The 18,287-nt window shown below is 41.5% G+C and overlaps 1 protein-coding gene across 2 annotated transcripts in view; it reads left to right on the top strand.

Moving 5' to 3' along the window:
* Positions 1-18,287, top strand: part of dock3 (dedicator of cytokinesis 3) — a 310,416-nt gene that overhangs the window by 272,383 nt on the left and 19,746 nt on the right. For both annotated transcript variants that reach the window (XM_079579371.1, XM_079579370.1), the window contains exons 28-43: positions 235-329; positions 416-491; positions 1,856-1,956; positions 5,157-5,215; positions 5,288-5,436; positions 7,363-7,448; positions 7,823-7,849; positions 9,838-9,933; positions 10,019-10,079; positions 11,810-11,903; positions 11,985-12,133; positions 13,359-13,445; positions 15,258-15,362; positions 15,476-15,617; positions 17,758-17,924; positions 18,014-18,100. In XM_079579371.1, the coding sequence (XP_079435497.1) occupies positions 235-329; positions 416-491; positions 1,856-1,956; positions 5,157-5,215; positions 5,288-5,436; positions 7,363-7,448; positions 7,823-7,849; positions 9,838-9,933; positions 10,019-10,079; positions 11,810-11,903; positions 11,985-12,133; positions 13,359-13,445; positions 15,258-15,362; positions 15,476-15,617; positions 17,758-17,924; positions 18,014-18,100 (1,581 nt within the window). The remainder of the gene's footprint in view (positions 1-234; positions 330-415; positions 492-1,855; positions 1,957-5,156; positions 5,216-5,287; positions 5,437-7,362; positions 7,449-7,822; positions 7,850-9,837; positions 9,934-10,018; positions 10,080-11,809; positions 11,904-11,984; positions 12,134-13,358; positions 13,446-15,257; positions 15,363-15,475; positions 15,618-17,757; positions 17,925-18,013; positions 18,101-18,287) is intronic.

Raw genomic sequence — 18,287 nt, 5'->3', positions numbered from 1 at the left:
CGCGTTTCTTTGTGACTCGTTACACCCAACACTGTTTGTCACACATTTTTGTCACTTCTTGTCACGTTTTTGTCTTAGCTTATAGATTTGGGTAAAGCCAAACTGGAGAGAACGTGCTTAGTTCAGGTAAAGGTTAAGAGGTTGATTAAGCTTTATTCCAATGCTGACTTTGCTGCACATTGTTTTGAGTGAGAATGTGGACAGTCGTGACCCTCTCCTCTCCCCTCTCGGCAGGAGTTTCTGTTGAAGATTTTGTGCGTGTTCAGAAATCTGATGAAGCTCAGCATTTTCCCAAGAGACTGGAACATCATGAGGCTCCTCACCAGCAAGTAAGTCAATCGCAATCATCCTTAATCGCCCAAATGTGACACTCTTCCTTGAGCACTCACTTGTTTCTTTTATCTTGTCTCCACAGCATTATTCTGACAACGACGCAGTATCTCTCTCCAGCTCTGCACAAGAACTTCACTGAGGCAGAGTTTGATTTCAAGGTACACAATCAATTATGTGACACTGTGCATTCGAGTCCTCTGATATTGTATTGTTTTACGACATTTTACATAGATACAGACGGTAACGCATCATAGAGGGGGCGTGGCTTCGCCGAGGAGGAAAATAGAATCTTTAGAGAAACACAATTTTTCACTCTTTTTAGCCATTTTCTGGTGGAATATCAACTTATTTATCACACATAAGTAAAGTCAAGTGTAGATCAGGCCCATATGGATGTTTATTCACAGCAGATTGTTCAAGAGAAGTGAAAAACGGCAATTGTAGCTAGCGCTAGTTAACCGTTAGCACTAGCCCAGTGCTAACATGTAGCATCATGTTAGCATTCTCCATTATTCATGTATTTATGGGCTGTTGAACCTTTTTGCTCCTCCTCATGTCTTTGTATCTGTATTTAGAAGAAAACTATATTTATAATTCAGCGCTTGTTAAAGTAGTTTTTGAACAATTAGCAAAAGTTTAGATTTTTCCCCAATTTTTTTTTACCCCATAACTGTTTTTAAACATGACCATATATGGGCGATTGAAAAAATGTATATTTTCTCTAATTATTCAAAAACTACTGAACAAATGCTGAAATATGAATATAGTTTCTACTAAATAATGATGCAAAGACATGGGGAGGAGCAAAGTGGTTCAACAGCCCATAAATACATGAATAACGGAGAATGCTAACTTGATGCTACATATTAGCATCGGGCTAATGCTAACGGTTAGCTAGCGCTTGCTACAACTGCCGTTTTTTCACTTCTACAGAACAATCTGCTGTGAGAAAATATCCATATGGGCCCGATTTACACTTGACTTTATTTGTATGTGATAAATAAGTTGATATTCCACCAGAAAATGGCTAAAAAGAGGGAAAAATTGTGTTTCTCTAAAGATTCTATTTTCCCCCTCGGTGAAGCCACGCCCCCTTCTATGACGAAATGCCGTCTGTATCTATCTGCCATACTGTTGCTATGCTACGACATCGTACACATCTGTAGATATTCAGGGAACGTTACAAACTAAAAATAGCAGATGTTGTTGTATGTACAAAACGCTATAATGTTCTACACCAGTGATTCTCAACCGGTGGGTCAGGATCCGTTTTCTGTGAGTTGCGAGCCTTTCCCACCAAATATTTCTTTTAATATCCATGCGTTTAAAAAGTATTGAATCACTCTACTAAAAGGAGCAGGCCACCGTTTTTCCATGCTGAGATATGTTCTTGCCACTTCCAAAGAGCGCCTGACTGGTTATGTCTTTAACTTTTAGGATTCACTCTGAAAGACCTCTGATACGTTTGTCATTCCTTTCTTTAATAGCAAACAAGTGCATTTGAATTGTTTCTATTGGGCAGGTGTGGAACTCCTACTTCAGTCTGGCCGTTCTCTACATCAACCAGCCCAGCCTGCAACTGGAAAACCTCACCGCCACCAAGAGGAAGAAAATACTGGACAAGTAAGTGCTTTATACACACATCCTCTCATCTTTTTACACACTTCTTCAGAATCTAGCGGCATAGTTTCCGTGTGTCGCTCTGTAACTAAATTGCTGAGGAGTTGAAAGTGCGTTTGAAGTGCAGTAGTGACAGTAACTTGGTGCCCTACTTTTCTGAATCCTCCTGGAAGACTTGTAACTCAGGGAAAGCTCATTCACTTTGTTATAAATGTGTCCCCAGTATTAGGCGGAGACCTGGGATATGACAAGACGGTGATTGTTCACATAAAGTTATATATTTTGGATTGGGAAAGGAGGGAGGAGAAGGAAATTACAGGAGAAATATCACTAAGTTTTTCTAGCACATTGTGTCGTGTTCCAGTTATGAGTTCATGTTTGTTATTTTCAAATCTTTTCTTACTTGGAGTTAACTTGGAAACTCGGGGAGGGTCTCTCACATCAAGTCAGAAAATCCTTTAAGGCTATAACATAAAGTACATACTCAAACATCTAGATTTTTCATTCTAGCCTTTATTTAACTAGGAAAAATCTCATTGATATTAAAAATCTCTTTTCCATGAGTGCCCTGGGCTACAGTTGAGCCACTGCGTTGATCAAATACATCGTCTGCTCTTTGAGGCTAATGTTTCCGACTTCGACTGTTGCTAATGGCAACAAGAACAAAATCTACTCTCTTACTTACCATAATCTAAATCATATATATGTAAGGATTAAACAACGAGGAGCCGTGCATTAGACGGTAATAATGCACGACGCGGAGTCAAGAACACCACGACGCGCAGTGGAGTGGTGTTACTCCTGCATTATAACCGTCTAATGCGGCTCCTCGTTGTTTAATCCGCTTATACCAGGGTCCCACAAACGTAACATTTATAATAAATGTTTTTTTCATTGACTAAAGTCACTAAATCTGCCAGACCACCGGGACTATCTTCTGTGGGTTATTAGCCGGTCACTGAAGGCTCGTCTCAGAGCGAGTCATTTTACGAGGATCTCAGTCAGGCTCAACGACACAACATCAGCACAGAATCACAACACAAGAGGACTAACCCGGAAACGCTTTTCCCTGGAAGTAAACACCGATATGCGGCACTCGTGGGCAGGAGTTATTTCACTTTTACGCTGTTTAACCTGAAGCTAGCTAGCTAGCTCAACCAGCTCAACTGTTTATGGAAACAGCTGCGGTGGAGTCGCTCACACCTGGGCCCCCCCAACTGAAACTTTTATGATTGACTTTACTAATCCAGACAAATATGTTTAAATGCTGGATCATTTTATGTACGCCTGAAAATTATGAATAGCCTTAACCGTTTTCAATAGAAATGTAAAGCTCATTTGTTATTAACAGTAGCTAACCTAGCTAACCTAGCTGCTCACTCTCCTCTACAAACATTTATCAAACGTTTTGTTTTGGCCAAAAACATTGACATTAACACAAAATCCATCTCATACGTTCCTGTCAGTCACTAATTACACGTTTATCTGATTCAGCTGTGTCATGCGTTGCTATGGCGATGCCACAGCGGAGTGATATCCCAGTGATTTAACTACCGGACTACGTGTGCGGTTATACCAAAATAATGCACCAGCCAATCAGAATCCAGTATTCTCCCAGACCATGGTATAAAGATTTATAACCACTCACTCTCGGTTGGTAAAATAAGTGAATAAGACAGACATCATACTTTCGTTCCTTTAGCCTCTCCATGACTTGTGTTTGTTTTCATCTCACTGTCAAACTTTCCCACTTGACAGCTGGAACTCAGTAACTTGGATAAAACATCTCTCCCAGTTGTTCCGACCTCTGAGAAAAACTGGATCGCAGCTTTATTCCAGTTATACATACCAGGACTGAAGACTGTTAAGACATAATAAATAGAGATGCACCGATCCAGCTTTTTTGCTACCAATACTGATACTGGGGTTTGCGTATCTGTCGATATCCGATATTTACCAAGAGACTTTCTAAAAAGTGGCTGCTTTGAGTGAAAAATTGAATTGACTCCTTTCTCCATTTTAAGATCAATAGTCATATTTTATTGTCATGATATAATGGATCAATTATATCTATTGATAAACTCTTGGATAAACATTGAACAAGGATCACTGGACTTTTCTACACTAAATATCCTTGGGTATGACGGGCTTAAAGGGACTATACACTGCAAAAAGTAAATATCAAGCATTGGCTTAAATGACTTGAATTGAGGAAATGTATCTTGTTTTGAGCGGTTTTCACTCATTTAGACACTTTTTCTGATCGGACCAAGTTTACTTTGCTTGTTTGAGGACATTTCCGACCAGTTCTAGGGTAAATCTCGCTTGAAATAAGAAAGTAAAATTGCCAATGAGATAAGACCAATTTCCTTACCCCATTGGCAAAGAAAATGACCTGAAATAAGGACGAAATGTATTGAAACGAGTCAGAAACATCTCAGAACAAGTGAAATAATCTAGGACAAATGCCCAAGAACTTCTTAACTAGTCAAAACAACTAAAATTTGGATTATTGTGCTCAAATTGAGATGTTTATACTGATCTAGTTAATTACTCTTTGCAGTGTACAGAGTTTAAAAATCTTAAAATGATGTCTTTTCCTCCCCCTACATGTTCCAGCCATGTCCTAATGTCTAGAAAGAACCCTTCTTAGCTTTAAAATGATATATCGAATGTCCATATTCCCTTAGATTTAGGTGGTAAAAGTAGTGTTTTTAAGGCATTGAGAGCCAAAACTAGGATCAGTTCAGTGTCCTGATATTTGTAGCCGATACCATATTTTTTCCAGTATCAGCTCCAATACCAAACACCAGTATCGGGTCGGTGCATCCCTAATTATAAACATGGATTTTGTTTGAATTAAGGTTTGGTTCCCGTGTAAGGTAGTCCTTTCTGTGTGGAGTTTCTTGTGCATCACTGTGTCTGCAAAAGCATCCTCCGGGTGCTTCAGTTTCTCCTATTAAAACATCGCCTCTGACAGGACTCCTCTGAGATTCTGTGATATGTGCTCGAAAGTGTGTAGAAAGAAGAAAAAAAAGGATACTATAAAGGAAGTGTCTCAATTTCCTTTAGAGTACTGTAGTTGCTCTTCTTTCATTCATCCCTTCAGTATCTGGTAATGTTAACCGATCTTTTAATGATCTCTTAACACTCCAAAGAAATACCTACATTTTTCATTCAGTGTTTAATTTTGTTGTTTCCAGGTACGGAGACATGAGAGTGATGATGACCTACGACCTCTTCAACATGTGGCAGAATCTCGGTGAGGCCTGAAAACACCTGATTTCTAAAACTTTTATATGGATTCTAGTCCCTAATTGGTTGTGAATTGCAGGTGAAAATAAAATCCACTTCATCCCCGGAATGATCGGGCCGTTCCTGGGCGTGACCCTGGTGCCGCAGTTGGAGGTGCGCAACATCATGATCCCCATCTTCCACGACATGATGGACTGGGAGCAGCGCAAGAACGGGAACTTTAAACAGGCGAGTAGCGACAACTAGTCATGTCATAACGGCTTTTAAACATAGCTGTTACAGGTCTCTATGTACGATATAAAGTGACGTGTCGTAGGCAGCTTACATGGATTTGCCAGTCAGTAGGGAGAGCGTGCACCTCCTTCCTCCCCACAGAAAACTGGTACTTCCGACCTTTAAAGGAAACCGCCCTAGTGCAAGAACATTAGATAGCGTTGTTCCCATGTTTACATGCTGAGATATGTTCTTACCTAACCTTAGACGAGTTAATATATACCCGTCTGGTCTTTGTCCGTGCGCTCTGTCACGCAAACGGAGCACATACGCAGCCTCTCCCACATGTCATATAGCTCCAAAAAAGCTCACGATAGAAGCTACCAAGCTCTTCCACGTGTTCCCTATTTAACTAAAGTTACGTGAAGTGTTTTCAAGCGAAGTATATTTACACAGAAATGTAACATGTCCATTTTATAAGCAGATAAAAAGGGGGACTATATTGTGAGGCGTAATGATACGAGGAGCACAACGTACCTTAAATAGGGAACACGTGGTAGAGCTTGGTAGCTTCTATCGTGAGCTTTTTTGGAGCTACATGACATGTGGGAGAGGCTGCGTATGTGCTCCGTTTGCGTGACAGAGCGCACGGACAAAGACCAGACGGGGATATATTAACTCGACTAAGGTTAGGTAAGAACATATCTCAGTATGTAAAAACGGTGGCCTATTCCTTTAAAACGAATTCGAGTCACTCTTGCTCTTCTTCTACTGCTCCAATCTGTACTTCCCTGATTTCCTTGTGTCACAGGTGGATATAGGGCTGGCCGATTTTGGAAAATAGTCACGATTATTTTCCCCATATTGATCGATCTCTATTTTTGATTCGATTTTTTTTGTTACAGTTTAAAAATGTAAAAAAAAATAAGTATTTTCCTCCCCTACATGTTCCAACAATGTCTTAAAGTGTAGAATAAGCTCAGACCTGTTCACCACACCTGCCTCTAAAATCCTGCACTGTCACTCAAAAAGGTGTTAATTCGGGTCCGAAGTGCCGTCATGCACGAGCTTAATATAGAACCTGCAGTTACGCGTAAGACCTGAGGTGGCAGCAGTGAGCATAAAAATTACCAACTTGTATCTAATGCCTTTAAAGAAAACAACAATAAATGTGGACTTTCCTGGACTAGCAAGTAAACAGATGCTGCAGCAAAAACAAGCTCCACACTTACAACATCCCCTCACCTGCCAACGCAACACACAAACATCTGCAAACACAAAAAAGTGGAATGTTTGAAGAATGTCAGAAGCAGACAGTGAGAGTAGCAGAGCATCGCAAAGCCACTCACAACTTACTATGTACATAAAGAAATACTGGTAAACATTGCATTTATTTGTAAAAAAGACAATCAAATTTACAATTCACTGTTAGAAGTCTAGCTAATCCACGGCTGCAGCCTCAAAACAAATCCACATGGTCCAAATAGCGATCGATTGTTTTCCTTTTCATCCCTTCGTGCGCTTCCTGATCCTCCGACAGCTCCCATGTGTTTCTGTTTTGCGCTTTAGACAAGTTAGCGTGACTTTGTAGCTGATTTTACAATTAAAATCACCAGGTCCTCTCCTCCTGCTGCCGCATGTGCCATCCTGTGCTTCCTGTTTGTTTGGGCCAAGTGTTTCCCTGGGATCGACCTGGCAGGTGCTGCAGCATTACGGCGTCCATTTTTTTCTGGAATGCGACAGGACTTGCCAATTATCGAGATCGACCCTTTTTAAAATCGTGATTATATTAAAATTCGATAAATTCCCCAGTCCTGGGTGGAAACATGAAACAGTCTTCCACATTTTTTAATATTCTTTGACATTATTTCAAATTTCCAACCCTGAAGTATGAATGCAAAGTGATTTATGCATAAATCGTGATGTGTTGTTGTGCTACAGGTGGAGGCCGAGCTGATCGACAAACTGGACAGTCTGGTGTCAGAAGGAAAAGGAGACGAGAACTACAGGGAGCTCTTCAGTTTGCTGTAAATAAAACACATACAAAAAAAGCACTCACTTTATTTAGCATTTGGCTAAATCTGTTAAAAAGTCCACTTCTTCATGTCGTGCTCGTCAAGACCACACTTAACTTTGAGACAGGCTTTGGTTTTCTGATTTTCAAAATAATAAAAGAGTGTTGAAGAAGTAAAATTCTCCAGGGAATCAAGCCAAAAACAGCCCTGAGTATCCACCTGCTGTTAACTTTTTAATGCTGTAAACCCAGTACCAAGGCCGTGTCTGGTCGGTGTGCTCTTGACTACAGCACCACAACACTGTTATTTCTACTTTTCTCTCTCTTTGTAACAAATTCTTCTCCTGCTCTAACGCTGCTGCTTTTTGCTTTGTGCTGCGCGACTAGAACTCAGCTGTTTGGGCCGTATCCCAGGTACGCTTAAACTTACACACTACGTACTAATGCTACTCTGATCTGTGCATGCTTCAATGGCCTCTCACTGTAGGAACGTTTAAAGTGGACATATCAGGCAAAATCGACTTTCTCGAGGTTTAAACCACCAACATTCACGCAGTTTTGAGTCAATCCTCTGACAAAGCCTCGTTCTGGACTTCCTGATTTCAATTCTGTCAATGTTCAAAGCCCAAAACTGTCAACATTTTTAAGCCCATGATCCAGTGTTATAGATTTTGAGCCCTTTTGTTCTTCACGTTTGTTTATCACGCACTACTCGAGCTGCTCACATGCTGTACGTCCAACCTGGAAGTTCTTTAAGAAAATTATTCTACTATAGGAGGAGCCCCAGTCAAGAGTTTCTCCGGCTCTTTTGCCTGCATTTCATTGTTACCAGTTGACTCTGTGCATAACTTCAAACCAAAACCACGCCGCCCAAGAAGTGACTTCCTGTTTCGATCCCGCACGCCAAAATAAAAGCGCCATCTTATTCATTAGTTCAGTAGTTCATTTGTTAAACTTTCTTTCTGCCTAATTATTAACAGACAAAACACTTAAGTACCTGCTGAACTTATCAATGAGACAAGCTGTGTGCTTTTATTTTGGCGTGCTGGATCGAAACAGGAAGTCACTTCTTGGGCGGCGTTGTTGTGATTTGATGTTATGCACAGAGTCAATTAATTCTTCCAGAGACATCAACTTATAAAACGTAAAATATCAAAGCTGAGGCACAAAAATGTGGTGTTTAATTCTATCTTTAAGCTCCATGACATGTCAAGGCTTTTCGTTCCTCACTGCTCAGGTTTTGGACCAGAGTGGTTTCTAAACATGTGCATCCCAGGGCACTCTTGTAAAACAGATTTCTGATCTCAAGGAGATTTTTCCTGGGTAAAAAAAGTTTGAATTAATAAATCCACTGGAAAAACAAGAAAAACATCCAATCAACACAATGGGCTCTATGCACAGTGACCCCACGTGATTTCCGCCTGGACAGTCAGCCAGACGCTGTCCTTCCTTTCCGTTATCTCTGCCCATTAAAAATTAGCAGGTCCCACAGAAATGAAGCAATAGCTTAAGATTTGGTAAAGGACAGCGAGTAAAAGTTAAGATGTGACAGGAGCAGGTTAGAAAATATTACATGAGACGTAACGACTTCACTGGAGGAAACCTCCGTGTTCATAACGGTGGATGTTTTTGTCTTGTCTCTCTAACAAAATAAAAAATAAAACTAGCGCAAAGTTTTGAACGAGCCTGCGCAAAAAAGAATCGTCCTGTTAGTAGTTTAAATAATATTTACTTGTTTACATGTTATATTATCATTTTTTCAACACTAGCCTTTAGCTCTAAGATAAAAGCTCCGCCCCTTACGACAGCTGGCGTTTCCTTTGGGGCTGGATTCACAGCGAACATGATGTTTGTAATACGCTGCTGTGACTCCATCAGTAACTCGTTGTCCTTAACCAGATCCTGAGCTTCTCTATATTTGTGTGGGAACCTGCTAATTGTGAACGTAAACGACCAGCGACAGGAAGTGCAGCGTCTGGCTGACTGTCCAGGAAGACGTCACGTGGGGAAACAGTGCATATAGCCAATAGTAACAATGACTTTCCTCCATTATGGAAATTGTAACAATGTAAATCATTAAGGATGTGCAGATGTTCAATTTATTGCCTGACTTTTTTGCTGTACTTTTAACTAACTTTAATTAAAAAATAAAGAGTTCCAAAATAATGTACAATTTTCGTTTTTTGATCGCTTATTATATCAGATATGTCCAAAGGCTCGTGTCCCAATTTTGGCCATTTTTATGTATTAACATTTGATAAATTAAAAACTCCTAATTCCTAATTTTTAACATTGATCTTGTTTAGTCATTTTTGTCTTTTCACCTGCAGTTTGCCTCCTTAAAGCATGTGATTTGAGTAATGTGCGTATCCTGACTGTGTTTTTGTCTCTTTATGTTGAAGTTTGTTGGAGAAGATCGAGCAGGAGACGTGGAGAGAGACAGGGATTTCATTTGTGACCTCTGTGACGAGACTAATGGAGAGGCTGCTAGATTACAGGTAATTACTGGATGCTCCACTGGAATCACTGCTGGTGCTGGAAGTCGTCTGCAATAAAACCAATCTGTCTGCACTGTTTCCTCAGGGACTGCATGAAGGGAGATGAGACTGAGAACAAGAAGATCGGCTGCACCGTGAACCTGCTGGTAAGAACGGCTCCACACTGACACCTCCTGGGCATAATGAGGAGATGTCATTTAGAGAAGCTTGTAAATGGGATGGAACTGGCGACAGAACTACAGTCAGTCTTCAAAAGCAATGAAATATATACTCCCACAAACCTGTTCAGCATCGTTACATAAAGTAATATAGGAAGTGAAGATAAAAATACTGGTATTTGTCCCACACTGGAGACATTTCAGCATAGCAAAATACAAAAGCAGCTTTTTTTAAGAAGGCAAGTGGCAAAATACTTTAATGGCATGTTAAAACTACTAAACATGTACTAAACTACTACACAATCTGAGAAAGGTAGTCTTCAAACACAGGTGGAATATCTCTATAGTAAAGTTATAATTTAAGACAGTCCAAGAATTTGGACCATTCTGATTGCACTTTTACATTACCATTTCTCTTAGCTAGCATTATTTCGTAAGATATTGTTTTTGTAAATGAGCCTACCCATTCTTTAATGCTTGGCATCTCGGTGCTTTTCCAGTTCATTAAGATGAGTCTTAGAATTGATCTGTACACAGAATGTTGAATTGTACCTTATTTAGCCCATTTACCAAATGTTGGTCGCACAATAAAGTTAGCCTTGGTGATCTTGGCAGAATAGTTTGGAGACCCTTCTCCAGGCAACGTAGAGCACCATCCCACAGGAGGTAGAGAACCGAGCAATCCCACAGTGCATGGAGAAGAGTACCCCGAAAAGTCCCACATCTCCAACACTTATCGTCTTTGTTTGGCCCCATGCGATGTAATTTCGATGGAGTGTATTGTATCCTGTTTAATACCTTGAATAGAATACCTCTGCCTTTAGCGTCAGTTATAATTTTGCCGTTGTTATTACTATTCTTTTCCACGTGTCGCGATTGATTTCACAGTCGAGGTCTCCCATATTAATCTCAAACCATCATTTAGCCTCCCATCAGTTTTGCACAGTAACTTATAACATAGAGAAGCATTTACAACATGTTGAGCTGAAAGAATTTCCTCGATAATATTTAATCCCTCTTTTTGCTTTCCAGCACAGGCTTTTGCTACACAATTTTTTAGTTGCATATATCTCCAAGCGTCCTTACCCGTTAAAAGCTTTATTTATCTGCAACTAACTGTCCTTGAAACACACTGCCTGACCAAACAAACAAAAGTTGCCACAAATCACAAGTCACACACCCTAATATTACAGGATGCATTTGCTGTGGCTTTGTTTCAATAAGCCTCCGCAATGTCAAAAGCATTAATATTTCACCAAGATCTCGTATCAATGTTGGGAGAGTGTGACCTCTGCACCGAGCCTTCTCCAGCACATTCCAAAGATTCTCAATGGGGTTAAGATCTGGACTCTGTGGCGGCCGATCCATCTCATGCTCCCTGAACCGCTCTTTCACAATGTGAGCCCAATGAATCCTGGTTCTGTCATCTTGGAATATATAGGGATATCAGGGAAGAAGAAACCCATTGATGGGATAAAAAAAATCCAATCAGGATGTTCAGGTTGTCAGCTTCTTTGGGCGCGTTTTGTTACTGAACCTGGACCTGACCAACTGCAGCAACCCAAGATCAGAACAGTTAATAAGAATGACATACATTTCAGATTTTGGAGGTCTATTTGTTGTTTTCAGAGCACATTGTATTGCCTTTGTGCCATGATTCTACTACGACTTCTTTAAATTCCTGGATCTCACATGACTCATTTTGTCTTTTACATCAGAATTTCTACAAATCCGAGATCAACAAAGAGGAGATGTACATCCGCTACATCCACAAGCTGTGTGACATGCACCTGCAGGCGGAGAACTACACAGGTACAGGCCTCTCCTCTGGGATTCTTCAGTGTCCTGTGACTTGCCTAAACCTGTGTGTGTGTCCTGTGTGTGTGTGTGCAGAGGCGGCCTTCACCCTGCTCCTGTACTGGGAGCTGCTGCACTGGGACGAGCGGCCCCTCAGAGAGTTCCTGCACTACCCCGCTCAGAGCGAGTGGCACCGCAAAGAGGGGCTCTGTCGGAAGGTCATACACTACTTCAACAAGGGCAAGGTAATGAGATGAATGAGTGAAAATGTGTGTTTAGTTACGTGGGTCTTGGATTTGTACTTGTTGAGTTCATCTCTGAATTATGCTATGACGTAAAGTCTAACTCTGGAGAAAGTAGATTCACAATTATACTGAGGAGGTTGGAATGGCGCCCCCTTGCATCCAAATGCCCGGACCAAAACAGCAGATCCTATAAGGGCTTACATATTTGAAAGAGTTGATAGGCTATATGCAGTCAGCCAGACCTGGACTTCCTGTCGCTGATCGTTTAAATTCACAATTAGCAGGTCCCACACAAATATAGAGAAGCTCAGGATCTGGTTAAGGACAACGAGTTACTGATGGAGTCACAGCAGCGTATTACAACATCACGTTCGCTGTGAATCCAGCACCCAAAGGAAACGCCAGCTGTCGTAAGGGGCGGAGCTTTTATCTTAGAGCTAAAGGCTAGTGTTAAAAAATGATAATATAACATGTAAACAAGTAAATATTATTTAAACTACTAACAGGACGATTCTTTTTTGCGCAGGCTTGTTCAAAACAAAGCCTCAAGACAAAAACATCCACCGTTATGAACACAGAGGTTTCCTCCAGTGAAGTCGTTACGTCTCATGTTATATTTTCTAACCTGCTCCGTCACATCCGAACTTTTACTCTCTGTCCTTTACCAAATCTTAAGCTATTGCTTCATTTCTGTGGGACCTGCTCATTTTTAATGGGAAGAGATAACGGACAGGAAGGACAGCGTCTGGCTGACTGTCCAGGCGGAAATCCTAGAGCCCATTATTGTGTATTTGACCTTTCAGTGACCCTGCAGCGGCTGTATGAGTGGTCAGCACGGCGCCTTTAATTTCCATCACAGTGGCCTCGATGATGCTCCAGGATCTATAGTTTTTAGAGATTCTGGTCGGTGACGGACCCTCTCACCAGAAAATCTACAAAACAATTGATCCTGGAGAGTTGTAGTAGCCATGCTGAGTGGTGAGTGGTCGCCATGCTGATCACTCAAGCAGCCATAGGGTCAGAAAAATGTCATTTAAGCACAAATATCAGTGTCAATCTTCCAGAGCTTGTACGCCTAATAAAGATCATTTAGTTCTTTATGTGTTCCAGTGTGTTATTTAAACATATAAACTTTTTTTTTCAAATAAGAGCATCAAGGAAAGATTGTGACATTGGACGTATAAGTTTAATGTTTGAAATGTAATTGATTCTTGACTTTCTCCAGTGCTGGGAGTTTGGCATCCCTCTGTGCAGAGAGTTGGCCTTCCAGTATGAATCACTCTACGACTACCAAAGCCTCAGCTGGATACGGGTGAGGAGCACAGTAATGGATTTTTAAACAGAATACAAATGTTTTTTTCATGTTGACAGATCATTTCTGCCTTGGTGTAATTTATACTGAAAGCTTTTAACATTATTACCATTGAACAATAACATTTTATGTAAAATTGCTGCTTTTTACAATCTCACAACAAAGTAATAGTGATTAAAAAAGACTAAAACTTTACTTTAACTCCAGATGCGTAACATAAGGAAGATAAACAAGAGCAGACTTAAAGGAATCGATTCCTTTTAGTGCCTTCAGAATAACAATGTCTTGCACTTCTGTAACGGCTTGTAAGGCTTTATATTACATTATTCATTCACTCTGCGCTCTCTGTGATGTTGGAGCCTTACCCAGGGAGTGTGTATGGTTTGGAGCGATCATTGAGCCCCAAACCAGACAAATGCAGCACCCCAGGCACAAGTCTGATCCTTTGTACGTCAAGCTCCCTGGAGCCAATGCAATATGAACAACACTGTTTGTAACACTTTTTGATTGACTAATGGACTCAGTAAAGGAAATATTCTTTATTAAAATGTCATAATTGCCCAATAAGCCAAATGCCCATTCAGTGTTGCATTATGGGTATGGGAATTTTTGGGGGGCTACCATACAATACCATGCAATATTGACAGTTTGTCAGGCTTGGGGGCCAAATCCGGCCCTCCAGCACAGAACCTCTGGCCCCCAAAATGATTATGTGAAATATTATAATACAAATAAGAGATCTAGTAGTCTGTTAGTAGTCCAAAAATGCAAGAAATAGTGTCAGTGTTTTAAAAAATTCCTGTCAGAACATCTTGCTTGGTCATATTTGATGTTAAACAGTGATTCTCAACTGGTGGGCCGAGGCCCAAAAGTGGGTCACGGAACCATTTTCAGTGGGTCGCGAGTCTATAGGGAACTTGTGTTCTGTGTCTGTTAAAATGAATGTTATTGGGTTGTTTTGATCATAATTTCAGTCTTACTGGGATATCTACTGCTTGTTCAACAAAAACGTGTGTGGAAAGTACAATATTTTGTACGATATATGACAACATTTTGTATTATTTGCGTCCTTGTCATCTGAGGGTAATGGTCGGTTCTATAGCCCTGCCACTTGGGAACCACTGATGTAAAACATTGGCATTTGCAGAAAATTGTTCTTTACTTTAGGCTACAATGTAGAGGTTAGACCCTTGGGTGTTTTGGCAATGATGAACAACGACGCAAACTTGCCTACCCCTGATTTAGACCTTTTCAACAGCTGGAAAGTGGTTGAAATGGTCCATTAAACCACAAAGCGTATTAGTTGCCTGTTACAATATTAGCTTCAAGAAATGGAAAGGACTGAGCTGTCGTTGCATACGAAGAGAGATGCTTTCAAAACGACCAGTCCTTGTTCACATAGTTGGAGAAAAACATGTCTGACCCTCGAAGGCGACAGACAGAAGGTTGGACAAAGTTTAGGGTGTGAAACTGTGTTGCTGATACTGCAGAATATTTAAACAGGGATGAGAAATAAAGACTACATATAATCCTTCTGAACCTCTGACTATTCCCTCGGTTTCAAGATATTGGAAACATAAATATGTGCAAGAAACTTAAAGTCTTTAAACCAATGCCTGTAAGCCTTACGGTTCACGGTTATGGCTCAATATACTTCAATGTTCGCGGGCCATGAACTGAACTCGCTCACACATCTCAATGGCGGAGTGGTTTGTTTGGGCCAAAATTTAGGAACCTGATTGACCCATACATGCGCAGGTGAAATGGGTATTCCACGTATTGTACAATGACATCAATCCGTCTTCTCTGTAGAAAATGGAGGCTGCCTATTACGACAACATCATGGAGCAGCAGCGTCTGGAGCCGGAGTTTTTCAGAGTTGGCTTTTACGGCAGAAAGTTCCCCTTCTTCCTACGGGTTAGTCAAAACCAACAACTGTCACTATTAAGTCATCGACAGACACATTTACTGCAGCACCAAAGGAAGTCATGACCGTTGGAATAACTTTTTGTTGTTGTAATTTCCTCCAGAACAAGGAGTTCGTCTGCCGTGGCCACGACTACGAGAGACTGGAGGCGTTCCAACAGAGGATGCTCGGGGAGTTTCCACAGGCCATCGCGATGCAGCACCCGAACCAGCCGGACGACGGCATCCTGCAGTGTGACGCCCAGTGTATCCTTCTCAGAACATCTCCAGTCTAAATCACCATCGTGAATAGGCTTTCGATACTTTTTTTTTTTTTAATTAAGGTTGGGTGGGTTAGGTAGGTAGATATCCCTGCTGGCGTCTTGTAGTGTTCATAGACAGGCACCCAAACACTCTATGAATCTTGGTAAGGATTAGCATATGGTGTTCAGGTGGCACAAGAAGCTCCAGGGTCCTCCTTGTCGGCCCTTTTTCTGTGAGGAGTTTTTAATGTTCTCTTCATGTCTGGTAGGTTTGTCCAGGTGCTCCGATTTCCCCGACCACCAAAAACTGAAGTCAGTGGTTCTTTCTTTAAAGGAACAGGCCACCGTTATTTCCATTGTGAGATATGTTCTTACCTGAGCTTAGACGAGTTGATACGTACCTGTCTGGTCTTTGTTCGTACGCTCAGTCACGCAAAAACACCAAAGATGTTGTTAGCGTTTAGCCTCTCCCAGTATATTCCTATGGACCCACACGGGGGTGAAGTTAGAAGCGACCAAGCTCTTCCACGTTTTCTCTATTTACAGTTATGTGAGTAGTTACTCGATCCAAGTCTAGTTGCACAACATTAAACATGTTGATTTTGTAAGTGGATAAAAAGGGGTTCTATTTTGTAAGGCGTAATAACATCTTAGGAGCACTTCAATGTCCACGCAGTAATATCTTCAGAATTCTATTTAATTTTGTGTAACTGGACTTAGATAGTGGAACTACGCATGTGACCGTATTTAAAAAGGAAAAACATGGAAGAGTCTTTTTGCGTGACTGAGCGCACGCACAAAGACCAAACAGGTACGTATCAACTCGTCTATGCTCAGGTAAAAACATGTCTCAGTATGGAAAAATAGGTCACAGCGACCGAAACGTCACTGTAATAAAGCCACGTAAAAGAGTGAGACAGTGTGCAGGAGCCTTTTTTCAAGTTAAGTGGCCTATTCTTCTACGCACCTGTCGCTGCCTCGGGGGTGCAGAGCTTCTACTCATCAGGCCCGTTCCTTTAAAGGGGGGGGTATTATGCAAAATCGACTTTTTCAAGCTTTACATCATGTTATTATGTCATTCCCTCATTAAAAACATGCCTGAAGTGTTGCCTTGGCACATTCACGTATTTTTGAGTAATCTGTAAAAACTCTGATGGCGGCCATTTTAGGGATAGGTTTGCCTGAGTCCTCCTAGGAACGCCCCCACCTCCCGGAGACGCCTCCGAGCTTTCGTCACCAGCCGAGTAACCAACCACTGCTCCTCAGCAGAACCCCCTCCCCACTGATGCCACAGACAGCGTGTGGAGGGGCGTGGAAAGGGTCAGAGGTTCTTAAAGAGACAGAGGTCTATTTCAAGACATTCACTACAGCCATTTTGAGAGAGACATTTTCTACAAGGCAGTTTTTCTAATTTACTGCATTTACAGACCAACAGAAGGTTTGGTCATCATTGTAGTGTGATATAGACTGGTGCTGTGTGACTGAAAAAAGCATAATACCCCCTCTTTAAGAAACATGAAGGGCCCGGTGTTCCGCCTGGTGCAAAAGAGTGTGGCATCTTGCAATCAAGCTGGTCACCAGTACTTGCGTGTCTAGGGCATGGTGCGTGGCTTAGAAAGAAGAGGTCGACTGAGGCGTAATGTGTCTGCAAACACTTGTTACTTCTTCCCATTTGCTCTGCCCATCTTTATTTCACTGTGAGTTAAAACAGTCGCCACACGGGGCTCTACACGATGCAAACACATGCATGTTCACCCCCCAGGTCCCCCATACCCATCGCCACCCCAGCTCCGTGGAAAACATTGGTCTGTAGGAGAGAAAAAAGCTTAGGAAGGGACCACAGTTGTAACTTCGCCATTGGCCATGGGTGTCTGTCCAGCCCATGTACAGCCCCCGTTCAAATTACAGGTTACAGGTATGAAAGTCTCGTCTACAATCTGCGCTTAGATAACGCAAGATCGGGCCCAATAGGTTTTGCCACTTCTATTCGCACAAGTTCTATACATTTTACTTTATTGTTTAATTTTTATCTTTTAATCATGGTTCAAAAATACAACAGAGACCTTCTCCAACATTTAGCGCCAGCTCCTGTGCGCATAACTATTCAATGTTATTGCGTGAGTTCTTTGACGTGCGCTGCTCAGACCTGCAGATCTACGCGGTGACCCCTGTCCCAGAGAATGTGACCGTGCTGCAGATGGAGCGAGTTCCCGATCGCATCAAGAGCTTTTACCGAGTCAACAACGTGCGCCGCTTCCGCTACGACCGGCCGTTTCACAAAGGCCCCAAAGACAAGGACAACGAGTTCAAGGTACTGGTTTTATTGGTGTTTCTATTCACTGTATCGGGAAACAGCAATTTAAGAAGTCATTTTTGTGTGTGTGTGTGTGTGCTTTGCAGAGTCTTTGGATTGAACGGACAACCTTGATCCTCACTCATCCTCTTCCCGGGATCTCCCGCTGGTTTGAAGTGGAGAAAAGAGAATTGGTGAGTTACATGTTTGTTGTTGTGCCGTACAGGAAGTGCATCCAAAATAATGGAGTGCCAGATAGCAACAGATAAAGTATTGTTTCATAGTATTTTCTGGGCAGAATAATTCCCACAGAACAATGCCTGATCACAAAGCCTATTTATGACCCACCTGCTTTAGGCTCGATGGCAAATATGAATAAGT

This window comes from Gobius niger (genome assembly GCF_951799975.1).
Source record: "Gobius niger genome assembly, chromosome: 20".
Lineage (NCBI taxonomy): Eukaryota > Metazoa > Chordata > Actinopteri > Gobiiformes > Gobiidae > Gobius > Gobius niger.
The sequence above is the reverse complement of the archived record's forward strand: the minus strand, read 5'-3'. Positions and strand labels throughout refer to the sequence as shown.